This window comes from Acinonyx jubatus, chromosome B4 (genome assembly GCF_027475565.1).
Source record: "Acinonyx jubatus isolate Ajub_Pintada_27869175 chromosome B4, VMU_Ajub_asm_v1.0, whole genome shotgun sequence".
Taxonomy (NCBI): Eukaryota; Metazoa; Chordata; class Mammalia; order Carnivora; family Felidae; genus Acinonyx; species Acinonyx jubatus.
Genome location: NC_069387.1, coordinates 11,078,513 through 11,091,682, shown reverse-complemented (window position 1 = coordinate 11,091,682; position 13,170 = coordinate 11,078,513). Strand labels below are relative to the sequence as shown.

The window sequence follows — 13,170 nt, the reverse complement described above, 5'->3', positions numbered from 1 at the left end:
CTAACAAAGAGTGAGCAAAACTTGTGGTGGAGAGACACTGTTATTAAAAAAACAACAACAAACACAAAACAAAACACCACGCAAACAAAACAGAAAATACTTTTAAAGATCTCTTTAAAAGAAAAAAAAACCTCTTTTAAGCAATTTAAAGTAAAATTGAGTTTCCAAAGATTTTAGGGGGCACCTGGGTGGCTCAGTAGGTTAAGTGACCGACTTCAGCTCAGGTCATGATCTCGCAGTTCGTGAGTTCGAGCCCCGCGTTGGGCTCTGTGCTGACAGCTTGGAGCCTGGAGCCTGCTTGGGATTCTGTGTCTGCCTCACCCTCCCTCTCTCTCTCTCTGTCTCTCTCTCTCTCTCTCTGCCCCTCCCCCACTCACACTCAAGCGCACGCACGTGCTCTCTCTCTCAAAAATGAACATTAAAAAAAAATTTTTTTTAAACAAAAGCTTTTAAATTTCCCTGAACATTCGATTAGGTTGGAATTCTCTGTAATCATTTGTGACCTATACTCCAAACAGTAACAATTCTAATTTATTTGGCTGGCTGAGGTCCTCAGAAAAAAACTTTTATCCCCACTAACAACTGGGCATCGGTTGATAAAATCTGAATTACAAAGAAAAGTACACTCAATGTGCTTTGTTAAAAAGCAGTGGGTTTTCCCTGTATTCTTGAATGGGCACCAAAGGAAGGATCTTACATTTGCTATCTCATTTAATCCTTTCAAAAGTTCTGTGAGAAAGTGCTATTAATATCCACATTTATCACATGAGGACACCAAGGCTCTGAAAGGTGAGAGATCAAGCTAGTGGTAGGGAGGGTATGAAACCCTCGTCCAGCTGCTGCTGAAGCTCACAGATTTCAGCAAAAAGAAACAAACAAACAAACAAAACCACAACAAAATACCACAAATACCAGATGCATCTAAATAAAAGTCTTTGACCATCTTTTTTAATAGTCCACAATAGTCCATAATAAACTTTTCTTCATTTCAAAAGATCCCTCACTTTTTCTTCCTAGTTTAACAGTCTAAACATTTTAATTAGTAAAAAATTACTAATTATTTTATGAATTCTATCATAAAAATTCCTTTTATCCTTAAAACATTTTCCATTTATCCTTAAAACATATATATCTATACACTTTAATTTTACCTTCTAATTTTAAGAATTAAAACATACATAAAAGTACAAAGTATACATGTATTGCTTTTATAAGAAACCAATTCAAGTTTACAAGTTAATAATTTACATTTTGGAACATATACAAATATGGAATCGTCATGTGGTACACCTGAAATATAACGTTATGTCCATTCTATTTCAATAGAAAAAAAGTTAATATTTTGGCTTCCAACTAACCAATAGTTCATTATCATGTTAAAATTGAACTGACTGCCTGTCTTTTCTTAATGTAAATGTATCTACAACATACAGGGAGATGAAAGGAGAGAGATGACAAAGGACAAAATAACAGGGTATTATCTTAATGGTTAGTCTAGTCACAGAACTAGGACCATCTGTATTTTTGAAATGCGACTTTAATCGTGTGGGTGGCATACTTTTTATATGTCTGGTAACAGAGGATAGTTCTTATTAATATTCTATAAAGAACAAGGTAGATTAAGGTTCTATATCTACCTATTTTTAAAACACTACAGGAAACCCAAAAGGCACAATTCCAAAATCCAGATATTCATTGTTGAATATTTTTAATGCTTCAATATTCCTACAAATACTGATTTCACTTGGTTAATCCTCATATTGCTACTTCAAAACAGATACACATTTTATTTTTTTAATTTTTATTTTAGAGAGAGAATGAGTGAGCGGGAGAGGGAGGGGGAAGGAGGGAGAGAGCGAGAGCGAGAGAGAGAAAGAGAATCTCAACCAAGTTCCAATCTCAGGGCAGAGCATGACGCGGGGCTCGATCCCATGACCCTGGGATCATGACCCGAGCCCAAATCAAGAGTCAGACACTCAACCCACTGAGCCACCCAGAGGTCCCAAAACAGGTATACATTTTAAAACATATTTGCATTCTCCCATCTTGGAACATTATTTAAGTGTTGATTGGTTTAGCATTTAATGTTATTTTAAAAACCTGACTAGTTTCAAAAGGTAGAAATGAGAACGTCTGTGGTATGTGGGATTACTGTAGAAGGCTTTTTCATATTAAGATGATTAACCAAATGGTCGGGTACAGACCCTACAAGAGCAGAGAGCAGAGCCAGTCAATAATAACATTTACAGGAGCTCAGCTGAAATACTGCAAAGAACGCTGTGTGTGAATATTTAGATTCCATTTACATTCTGGAGAAGGCAGGTTTAAAAGAGTAAAATGAGTAAGATAATTACAGTACTAACAACACTGGAATTTTTACAATCCTTCTATGTAAATTAACAAACCTAAAACTTGTTCTACGAGTATTGATTCTTTTTATGAGTGTAAGTAATTAAAACACGTCATTTACATTATCTTTGAGACTTCTGCTTTTAAATTCATACAGCTCTACTTCCTCTTGCCTGTCGTCTAGTTTGGGGGCCTGGTGTGCTGTTTCCTCAAGTATTTCCGTATTTTTGCTGAAAGCACCCATCTGGGGCAGCTCAGTTCTCTGAGGGTCCCTCTGAGGCCTGGGTTGACAAAGTCTTTCCAGAGCACGTTGTGTTTGCATCTTCTAGGTGCCTCAAGGGTAAAATGATTCAGGGACTGACTTTTACCTTAATGTCTTAGTTTGGGAGAGCTCCAACCAGACAGGTGATTTAAATTTGTACTCCAAGTTCCTTGTGAGGTAGAGGCCTGAGGTCTCAACACTTTAAAATGCAAAACCCAAAGCGCAAGGAGTTTCAGTTCTGCCTCCTGGTCTCTGTGCCAGTGGATGAACTGTTTTCTAGTTCATCCTTTACTGGAGGTGCAACAGGGTCTCTTTTCCAGAACTTTACTTCATTTTGGCTAAATGCTCGGCCTCCAGTCCCAGTAAGGGATTAAAAGTTATGTCCCTTATCAGTTCTGGTAACCGTCCCTAAAAGGCTTATCTACCTAAGCGTCTGATTTTCCATCCTCCTTCCATTTCTTGCATCTGGGATTGCCGTTTGTTTTTTGTGAATTCAGCTGTGCCTTACATTTTTGTGTCGTAGCTCATATCTTACTAGCATTTTTAGATACGTGTAACAAAACATTTTTCAAGTTATCTTAGCCTGTTACTTAGGCAGAACCAGAAATTAATGATCAGTTTCTTAAAGTTCTTTTATAACTACAAATAAGAACATTTTGAATCGCATTTGAAGATCTGCCAATCTGACCAGCCTAGCTATATTAGATTAGCACTTAACAGCCATTTTCATATATACTTATGACCATGTTGGTTTTTAAAAATTTTTTTCCTGGGTGTGGGGAATAAGCTTAAGAATTCCCTGAGCCTGCAGCGATGGGTTAACAATTCATAAAGAATTAGAAAGCCACAGGGTGTACATACCCAAGTTTGGGTAAACAAGATTAGGTAAAGGCAAAGGGCCCCAGTACAGGTAAAGCGGGACAAAGGCCCCCAGTATAGGACAAAGGTATAGGAATAGGGAATCTCAGGATGAAGACATCCATGATGAGGTAAACAAGATTAGGTATTCAGGGTGGTAACACCCCCCCCCCCCAATTTAGTACAATAGCAGAAAGCTGCTTTCACAGGAAGGAAGGACCAAATTAGGTAAACAGGTAAATAGGGCTATGGACCCCTGTGGGGCGAAGTTTCCCAGGGCGGAGCTAGTTAGCAAAAGAAAGGTGCCTTGCTGACCTTGAGGTAGCAATCTCCGTCTTTCTTGTCTCCTAGGCCAGTTTAAGTAAACAGAGGTGGGGCCTCAAATCCGCTGTAAACAACCTTCTGCCCAGCGCCAGGATTTTGTTTTGTATTGACCCAAACCCCCTTTCCCTCAGGCCCAGCCAGGAGTTAAAGTTCGGGATTTCCTTGTCTTTGTGCACGTCCATAACTATGTTTGTAAGCCTTCTGATCCTAATAAAAATGGAGCAAGGAACCTTACTCGGGGCTCTTGTCTCCTCTGGGACATTAGCCTCTCTCACATTTTTAATCCTGCCCCCGCTTTCTTGCTGGATCAGAGAGAACTCTAGACCCAGAGTCCACGACACCTGGGTTAATATTTTAACTTGGGTAATTTCTTTGATTGAAATTTTCAACAAGGTAACAAGAGAAAGTAGTACTGAACTCCCTGCTTTACAGTCTGGATAGAAAGGAGGCCCCTGTACTGAATTACAATTACAGTTCCTCTAGCTTGCCATTAAAACTCTGAAATAAACACAAATGTTATTAAGGATGAACATTGCATTACCTACAATGGGAATTACAAAATAAAAAGAATTCTCAATATACAAAAATAAAGATTTTACTTTGGGAAAAAGCAACAAAACCTAAAGGCCTATTCTGATGAAAGCTACTATGAAATTATGCCAGTGTATTTTTAATATATTTTGAAATTAGTTAACAAGAAGTTTTCAAAGAAATGTTCTAGAGCCGAATTTGTAAAAAAGAAAGAAGGGGAGCCTGGGTGACTCAGTCAGTTAAGTGTCCAGCGTCCGACTTCAGCTCAGGTCATGATCTCACAGTCCATGAGTTCCAGCCCCGAGACGGGCTCTGCGCTGACAGCTCAGAGCCTGGAGCCTGCTTCGGATTCTGTGTCTCCCTCTCTCTCTGCCCCTCCCCTGCTCATGCTCGGTCTCTGTCTCAAAAATAAATAAAAACATTAAAAAAAATTTTTTTTAAAGAAAGGAAATAAAAGGTAGGTCCTAGCCCCAAACTGCAGGGACTGTGCTTGGCCAGCACTGATGACTGGCAGGCAGAGGGCCATCTTTTTTGTCTTTCACTTCTACTCAAGCTACTGCCCACATCATTCCCTCGACTTAAACAAGGTTGCATTTTCTATCGGCCAAGAGGTCTTAGTGTAACAGGCTTATTCATCATGCCCTAAACATCATGTCCTAAACATGTCTTAAGATTGACACACTTTTTTTCTGTTAACTTCCTAACTGTGCTCAGCAAGTTTTTATTATGCTATTCCAAATATTTCACACATCAAAAGAGAATATGACACGTTTAATGATAAGGATGCAGGTGAGTGGAAGAGCGGGAGCACAATCAGGAAAATATGGATGTATTCTATCTAGTTTACAGAAGATGATGCAGAATGTGTCCCACGCCTCATTACAAGGAAAGGAGAGAGGAAGAGAAAGGCTACAATGTACCTGCACTCTGTTGAGCTGTGCTACGATTAAGAAATACACTGTACAAGAAAGATACAATACAAGAAAGAGCTAGAGGGAGATGAAAACAGAATACACCAGTGGAAAACATTTAAGTTGAAGATGAATCCTATTTGCTGGGGGTAAGGGGTGAGACTCTGGCATCGGAGGTACAGATTTACAAGATCACCTACTCACATGGGATGGTCTCTAATTTGTGCCCATCACATGGCAGGTGGGGGGAAGGAGAATCATGGTGTTGGTAAACTTTGAGAGTATCACCTGTATGAATTTACCGTGGGTAACTTAGTATAGCCTAAGTCCACTGACTGAGATCGCAATTTCAGCATTTTTATTAAGTAATGAGAAAACATCATCACTAAAGTTTTCTCAAGTGGCAGTAACCACAATCATTAATGCTTTAAAGTGCCATCCTAGATGTTTTCCTAGGGCACAATTCTCGTTGGTAAGCGTTTTAAAAAACTTGAAAGCTGACATTATACCTCAGAGAAAACAATTATTAAGTATAAGAAAAAGTATAAATCATGGGCAGAAAAAAAAAAAAGAGAAAAGAAAACTGTAAAGCCAGGGGACATGCAGTATCAAAGTTGTAGTGATGTAGACTTTACTGCTTGTGAGGAACCAAGTTAGGAGCACTGGGGCACAGACTCCATTTCAGATTTCACCCGTGGTAGAAAAGGAAAGATAAAAATAAAACGATACTGAACAAAGGATCATTGGGTGTATTCATTCAAATTTTCATAGAGGGGCGCCTGGGTGGCTCAGTCGGTTAAGCGGCCGACTTCGGCTCAGGTCACGATCTCGCGGTCCGTGAGTTCGAGCCCCACGTCAGGCTCTGGGCTGATGGCTCAGAGCCTGGAGCCTGTTTCCGATTCTGTGTCTCCCTCTCTCTCTGCCCCTCCCCCGTTCATGCTCTGTCTCTCTCTGTCCCAAAAAATAAATAAACGTTGAAAAAAAATGTAAAAAAATAAAAAAAAATAAAAAAAGATAAAATATGCTATCTAAAATTAATATAATCTATAGCAGAAAAGTGTCAACTAATTAAATGGGTCTTAAAAGTCACAAGGCACAGGGGCGCCTGTGTGGCTTAGTCGGCTGAGCATCCGACTTCGGCTCAGGTCACGACTTCACAGCTTGTTGAGTTCGAGCCCAGCATCGGGCTCTGTGCTGACAGCTTAGAGCATGGAGCCTGCTTCGGATTCTGTGTCTCCCTCTCTCTCTCTGCCCCTTCCCTGCTCAAGCTCTGTGTCTCTCTCCTTCAAAACATAAACATTAAAAAAAAAAATTTTTTTTTTAATCATAAAGGTCTAACACACACAAAATTTTACTCCTGAGACTATTTGCTGAATTTTATGTTTAATAACCAGTTTTGTAATAATCTTAAGAATGCATACAAACTGGGGAGCCTGGGTGGCCCAGTTGGCTGAGTGTCCGACTTCGACTCAGGTCATGATCTCACAGTTTGTGGGTTCAAGCCCCGCGTCAGGCTCTGTGCTGACAGCTCAGAGCCTGGAGCCTGCTTCAGACTCTGTCTCCCTGTCTCTCTGTCCCTCCCCTACTTGTGCTCTCTCTCTCTCTCTCAAAAATAAACATTAAAAAAAAATGCATACAAATTATGTCGAGCACAGCAGTTAAATTACTAAGCCAAGTGAAATTTCCTGACCTCTAGTCAAACCTATCTCGTAAGTGACAAGTCCCTCAGACAAACACTTAATGGGTTAATTTTTTTATTTGCTCAGCCCTTTCTTCTAAATGCCAATTGAATAGCGAATATTATTTTCTTGCCTTGGCCTACTGAAGTGCCACTTAATCAAGAAAATAATTACTGAAAGCAGCCATGATATTCAACAAGTCTAACCACATAAAATGTTTACATCTGGGCCAATAACTTGCTCAGTGAGTACAGTGCAGACACACTGCATTCAATGTGTCATACTTCAACTTCCACTTTTTAAAGCTTCCTGTGTACCATAACCAGTTGAGGAATGGGAAAAAGAAGAGTATTTAATATTCTGTCTTGGATTACAGCTGTGGCCGACAGTACTGGTCTCCCGCTAGCTCTTTCCAACCTCCATCCTTGCTAACACATCAGGAAGCACTCACGTTCTCGTTACCCTCCCGAATGCCAGGGATGCACGTGCCGGTTAATCTCAGCGGTCCTCAAGGTGTGGACCTGCCCAAGCATCATCAGGATAACCTGGGAATATTTTAGAAATTGTATTATTCTTGCACCCGGCTCCCAGCCTACTAAACCGAAACTCGGGGAGGGGACCAGCAATGCAATCTCTGTTTCACCAAACCCATCAGGTGATTCTGACGCGTGCTCACGTGTGACAGCCCCGGTCCAAACCAGTCACGGCATTTCTGTTCCCTGACCATCGCTGGATTAGGCTGCTCACACTGTGCAACCAATGAGTCTGACAGGAAGTCTCCTGGAGAGCTTCCAGAATGCTCTACTTGCTCACACACACGGAGAAGAGTGAGAGGAAACACACCACCCCTTCTATTTCTGGTGCAGATACTGTCAGGTCTTCATGTGATGTTCAGAACCGCAGCAGCAATCACGTAACCATAGGGTGATAATCCCAGATACCAAGCCAGCGAGCCAAGGATGAGAGTGTGTAAACACTGAAAGAGCTGGGGTCCCTGGAGACCTCGAGGACCTGCTCAACGAACCCCAGAAACACCCAAGCTCCAGAGTCCTTGTTAAATAATATATTTTTTAAAACTCTGCATGTGTCAAGTGCTTTGAGTTGGCCCTCTGTTAACTGTAATGTCTTTGTTTCTTTTTTTGAGGCAAGCCCCAAAATAGTATAAACAACATAATGTCACTTTCATAATATTATATAATCTTATACATATCACAGATTATATAATACCCCATAATGCCTTATTATGGTCTATGCTTATATTTATTATTATTTATAATATTCCTTATTATTTAGTAATTAAATTCTTATAAAATAAAGTTCTTTACAATATTTTACTATATTTTAATTTGAAGCATTGCTAGGGGGTGGCATTTATAACCTTACTATAACCTAACTTTACTATAAAATACTGTAAACATTTAGCATGACGTTGACTGATAATCATATTCTGGTTTGGGCTCTAGTAACTAACTTGTGCAAACAAAGTACTAAACAGATTTAGGCCAATTTTCTAGCCAACAGAAGGAAAGAGATTAAACCATTAATACAATCCTGTCTACTTTAAAAAATTAGACTGCTAATTTAATCTTTAAGGGGTCCTGAAAGGACTAATATGACACAAGTTCATTTTTCGGTGGAGATCCTGTCAATAAAGATTTCTGAGCAGTGACAAGACTTACTGGCATGCAGCTTACTACCGACAAACGTTTCCAGAAATGGGTGATGACTCAGAGCCACCCAGATGAAAGGCTGCAAGCTCCGTGCTTGGGGTTTGCTCCTGCCGACTCTCAATTATTTAGACTAAGAGAAGGCTGGTATTCTTCGGGTAAACGCTCTTAATCCGGGGCCTCAAATTCACTTGCTGACTTTACTTCCCCCTCATGCAAAAATCAAAGAGTACAGAATGCAAAACAACTGACGGGTATTTCCATCTTCTACTGGAGTCCCGGTTACATTCATGCACAAGGAGAGAGAGAGGTGAGCTGGGAAGAAGCAGTAGTTCACCAAACTGCAAAGGTGATGTAAAACACCACTAGCCACAGAGAATTAAAAGTGACTTATAGTTATTTTTGGAAAGGAAAAGATGTCCTCATACTCTCAATGCAACTAGTATTAAAGGTACATGAAAGCCTGTATCTGAAGAACTAACAGGCACAGAGCATTTTTTAATGTAATGTATTTTAAGGCCTCTTTACTCAAAGCATTAGATATCAAAAAGCTTTATAATGGGGGTGCCTGGGTGGCTCAGCTGGTTAAGCATCCGACTTATTTTTTTTTAAGTTTTTATTTTATGTTTTCAGAGACAGAGCATGAGCAGGGGAGGGGCAGACAGCAAGGAAGGGGTAGAGAGAGAGGGAGGGGCAGAAAGAGAGGGAGACCTAGAATCTTAAGCAGGCTGCAGGCTCTGAGCTGTCAGCACAGAGCCTGATGCGGGGATCGAACCCACAAACATGGGATCATGACCTGAGCCGAAGTCGGATGCTTAACGGACTGAGACACTCAGGGACCCCGCGTCTGACTCTTGATCTCAGCTCAGGTCTTGATCTCAGGGTCATGACTGCAAGCCCTGCATTAGGCTCCACGCTGGGCATGAAACCTACTTAAAAAAAAAAAAAAAGGCTTTATAATGGACAAAGTAGATAGCCATCACTTCCTCTAACCAGAGGGTCTCTCCTGGAATGGAAGTGCCACTGCATTATCACTAAAACAAGGGCCACCAAACACCTAGTAATATCTGTGCCAACATGATCATAAAAGGTGGACGATGTAATATCAAAACAATACGAAGCTTTCTTCTGTAGATGAACCAAAAATATCAAGACAGGTAAAACCCCTTTGTAATAACATTACAACATAACCACACTCATTTATTATTACTGAATTTCATTTGTTTGATTACTGTAATACTAAAGTCAATGCCTGAGGTACCAAACTCAGATATAAAAGGGTAGATACACAACCGACGTGCAATGAATTTATTGTTTGGTTCCAGGTTCCTCAAAAAAAGATCTGAGGCTGAAATGGGGTGAATGGGCAGGGTGAACTACACGGACAGATGGGCAAGAAGTGGCAAGTGCGCACCCCGTGTTTGTACCCCTGCTCACCTGCTTAGTTGCTGGATTTTGTGAGACACTTCACTTGAGAGGTCAGTTTAAGTATTAGTTTAAGTGAATTGACGGTTTAAGATGGGAGGGATGGAAGGGGCGCCTGGGCGGCTCAGTCAGTGAAGCGACTGACTTTGGCTCAGGTCATGATCTCACAGCTCATGGGTTCGTGCCCTGCATTGGGCTCTGTGCTGACAGCTCAGAGCCTGAAGCTTGCTTCAGACTCTGTCTCCTCTCTCTGCTGCTCCCCTGCTTGTGAGCAGTCTGTGTGTGTGTGTGTGTGTGTCTCTCTCTCTCTCCCCCTGACCCCAATATAAATAAATATTAAAAAAAAAAAAAAGAAAAAAGAAAAAAAAAGATGGGTAGGATGGGCAATCTAGAAGAATACCTGCTATTTGGTGACAGAACAAGAGTATAAAGAGCCCACCGACAGGTCAACAGTGCAGGTGCATTACCTGCCTATGATAAAGACAGCACAGGGTCAAGTTCTTTAGTTACAGAATTAACTGGCAAAGAAAGGAAAACAGCAATTCCACTTCCAGAAATTTATTCTAAAAAAGAAAAAAATTAGGAACATGCACAAAAATTTAGCACAGGGATATTCATGGCAGGACTGTATAAAAATAGAGGGCTGATCAAACAAATTATGCCATAGCTATCCAGTGGAATACCATTGAGGTAATTTTAAACCATGATATACACAAGTATTTAATGACACATAAAGATGTTAATTATACACTGCAGTCTACTAAGCAGTGTGAACTACATGATCCCATTTCTGTCTTTAAAAAAAAAATCAGAATATGGTTAGGGACAGGCATATCTTTATTAGACGTACGCAAAGAAAGAATTCTGGAAGTATATAAAACCAACTGTGGTGAGATCATGGGTGCTTACTTTCCTTTGTTTAGCTCGAATCCCTAATTTTGTTTTTCTATGATGAGCATATATTGGTTTTTCAATAAAAAAATTACCAAAATACTTAATAAGCAGATATAAAGAAAGCCCTTGATATTTAGGAATATTCATTGTGGAGCATTTACTATCAAAGGAAAAGGAAGGTTGCTTTAATAGGTCTGTTCTATGGAACTGTTTTTAACAGTACTAGAAGTAATGGCATTTCGCCTTCAGAAAACTTCTCACAAGTACTGAACCTACTGACATGGGAGATCAACAGACATACTTACGGCTGAGTGAAGTCACGAGTGATGAAATCAGAGCTCTTGAACAACAGAAAGATGTCGCTGAGGGTTTTACATTTCAGAGAACTGTTCATTGCTATCCAGTACGCATCCTAAATGACAAAGCACATGCTACTTAGGGTACATTCCAAGTTAGTTGTTATGAATGAAGCTCAGTTCTATACACAGAATCAACAATGCACATTACGTTTCATGAAAAAGTTGAGGGAAGACATTTTAGCTGTACTGTCCAATTTCAAATTATACTTCTAAACAGTGAAGAGCGGGGCCGCTGCATGGGGGACGCTGGGTTACAAACACACAGGTCCTCACCATCCCGCTCAGGCGCAAGCACTTCCCTGTGTTTTTCTCACCGATGATGAAAAGAGGGGTGAAGAAATATTAGAAATCTGACACTTCAGCTCAACGATCAAGGTGTAAAGAGTCTGACCAGCTACTCTCTAAGAAAAAGGAGATCCTTTCTCTCTTCTTGTTTCTGGGCAGTGACAGCTGGGACACTTGAACTGTGAGGACTGGAGTTTAGACCCATGTCTATCAATCTGCACCAACACAGCTTTACACGGTGAATGTCTCACACACATGAACCAAAAAAAGGTAACAAGAGCAGGCATGTGAGGCACAAAGCTTAGCAGAACATGCCTAAAAGGGACAGAATAATTAAGTCACTTACACAGCATACTTCTCCCATAGATCAGACACAGGACAGGAATGTGATTTTAAGAAAATTAATGTTTGCAAAAAACTATCCAAAAATTATCCACACTATGTGAAAGAAAGCAGTGGCACATGGTAGGCACAGAGAAAATAAAATATAAATGAACAAATTAATAACTCAAAACCAAAATAATATACCCATCTTAAGTGGAAAGCCTCAGCCCAGTTCAGCAGTAAGGAATGATTCAAATTACTGTTCATATACAAACTACAAATCAGTCTCAATGACTTTGTTATAGTAGCTTCTTTATAATTTCCCCCAATGAAAAAGATGTTGAGCTTCTAGTTGAAAATGGTACACTGACCCTAGATTTCCCTCCACTGAAACAACGGTTTATGCGTAGAAAACCATAAACTCCAGGAAAAACAAAAGGTTGAGTAAGAAAACTGCATCATCCTGGGGTGCCTGGGTGGCTCAGTCGGGCTAAGCATCTGACTCTTGATTTCGGCTCAGGTCGTGATGTCCCAAGGTTTGTGAAATCGAGCCCCACATCAGGCTCTACACTGACACTGAAGAGCCTGCTTGGGATTCTCTCCCCCCTTCTCTCTCTGCCCCTCCATGCATGCATACGCATGAGCTCTCTCTCAAAATAAATAATCGTTAAAAAAAAAAAAAAAAAAGAAAACTACATCATCTTGTGAAGCACGTATCAGATGTGCATACACTGTCTGTGTTACCCTAACAGGAGAAACAGGGAGTCCTGACCTAATGAAAACATGCTATTACTCGAAGAAGGAGAATGGAATATAAAACAATGGGAAAGAGAGGAATGAGCATAATCTTCTCATTCCCAAATGGGCAGCAATAATGAGTATTATAGCTATAGCTAAAGAATAAAGTAGAGGAAAATAACAAAAAACGCACTGAAATATGTGAAAGCAGTTGCCTCTGAAGAGGAAGAAATGGTGAAGAAAAAGAAATGTTAGGATCTGCTTATTTGGGAAGCAAGCATATAGATCTTTTAAAAATTTAAATTGTATAAAAAAATTTTAATTCTATACATGTGTAACTAATTTTAGTAAGTAAAAATACAGGCTAGATGAGGTAGAATTTATCTTTCACTTTAGAATAAGCAAAGATAGGCACATGGGATGATTTTTGAAAATGTAAATAAGTCTTTGATTCCTTAAAGGAGCTTTGCTGACATAGTTGTTTTCTATTGGATTAGAAAAAAAAAAAACAAATTTTTCCACAAACCTTAAAAAAAAAAAAAATCTTGTCAATGCACTATTATA

General features: G+C 39.9%; 1 protein-coding gene across 5 annotated transcripts in view; it reads right to left on the bottom strand.

Annotated features, from left to right (window-relative positions):
- Window positions 1-13,170, bottom strand: part of CDC123 (cell division cycle 123) — a 59,289-nt gene that overhangs the window by 22,640 nt on the left and 23,479 nt on the right. For all 5 annotated transcript variants that reach the window (XM_015067788.3, XM_027073417.2, XM_015067790.3 and 2 more), the window contains one exon: window positions 11,206-11,312. In XM_015067788.3, the coding sequence (XP_014923274.1) occupies window positions 11,206-11,312 (107 nt within the window). The remainder of the gene's footprint in view (window positions 1-11,205; window positions 11,313-13,170) is intronic.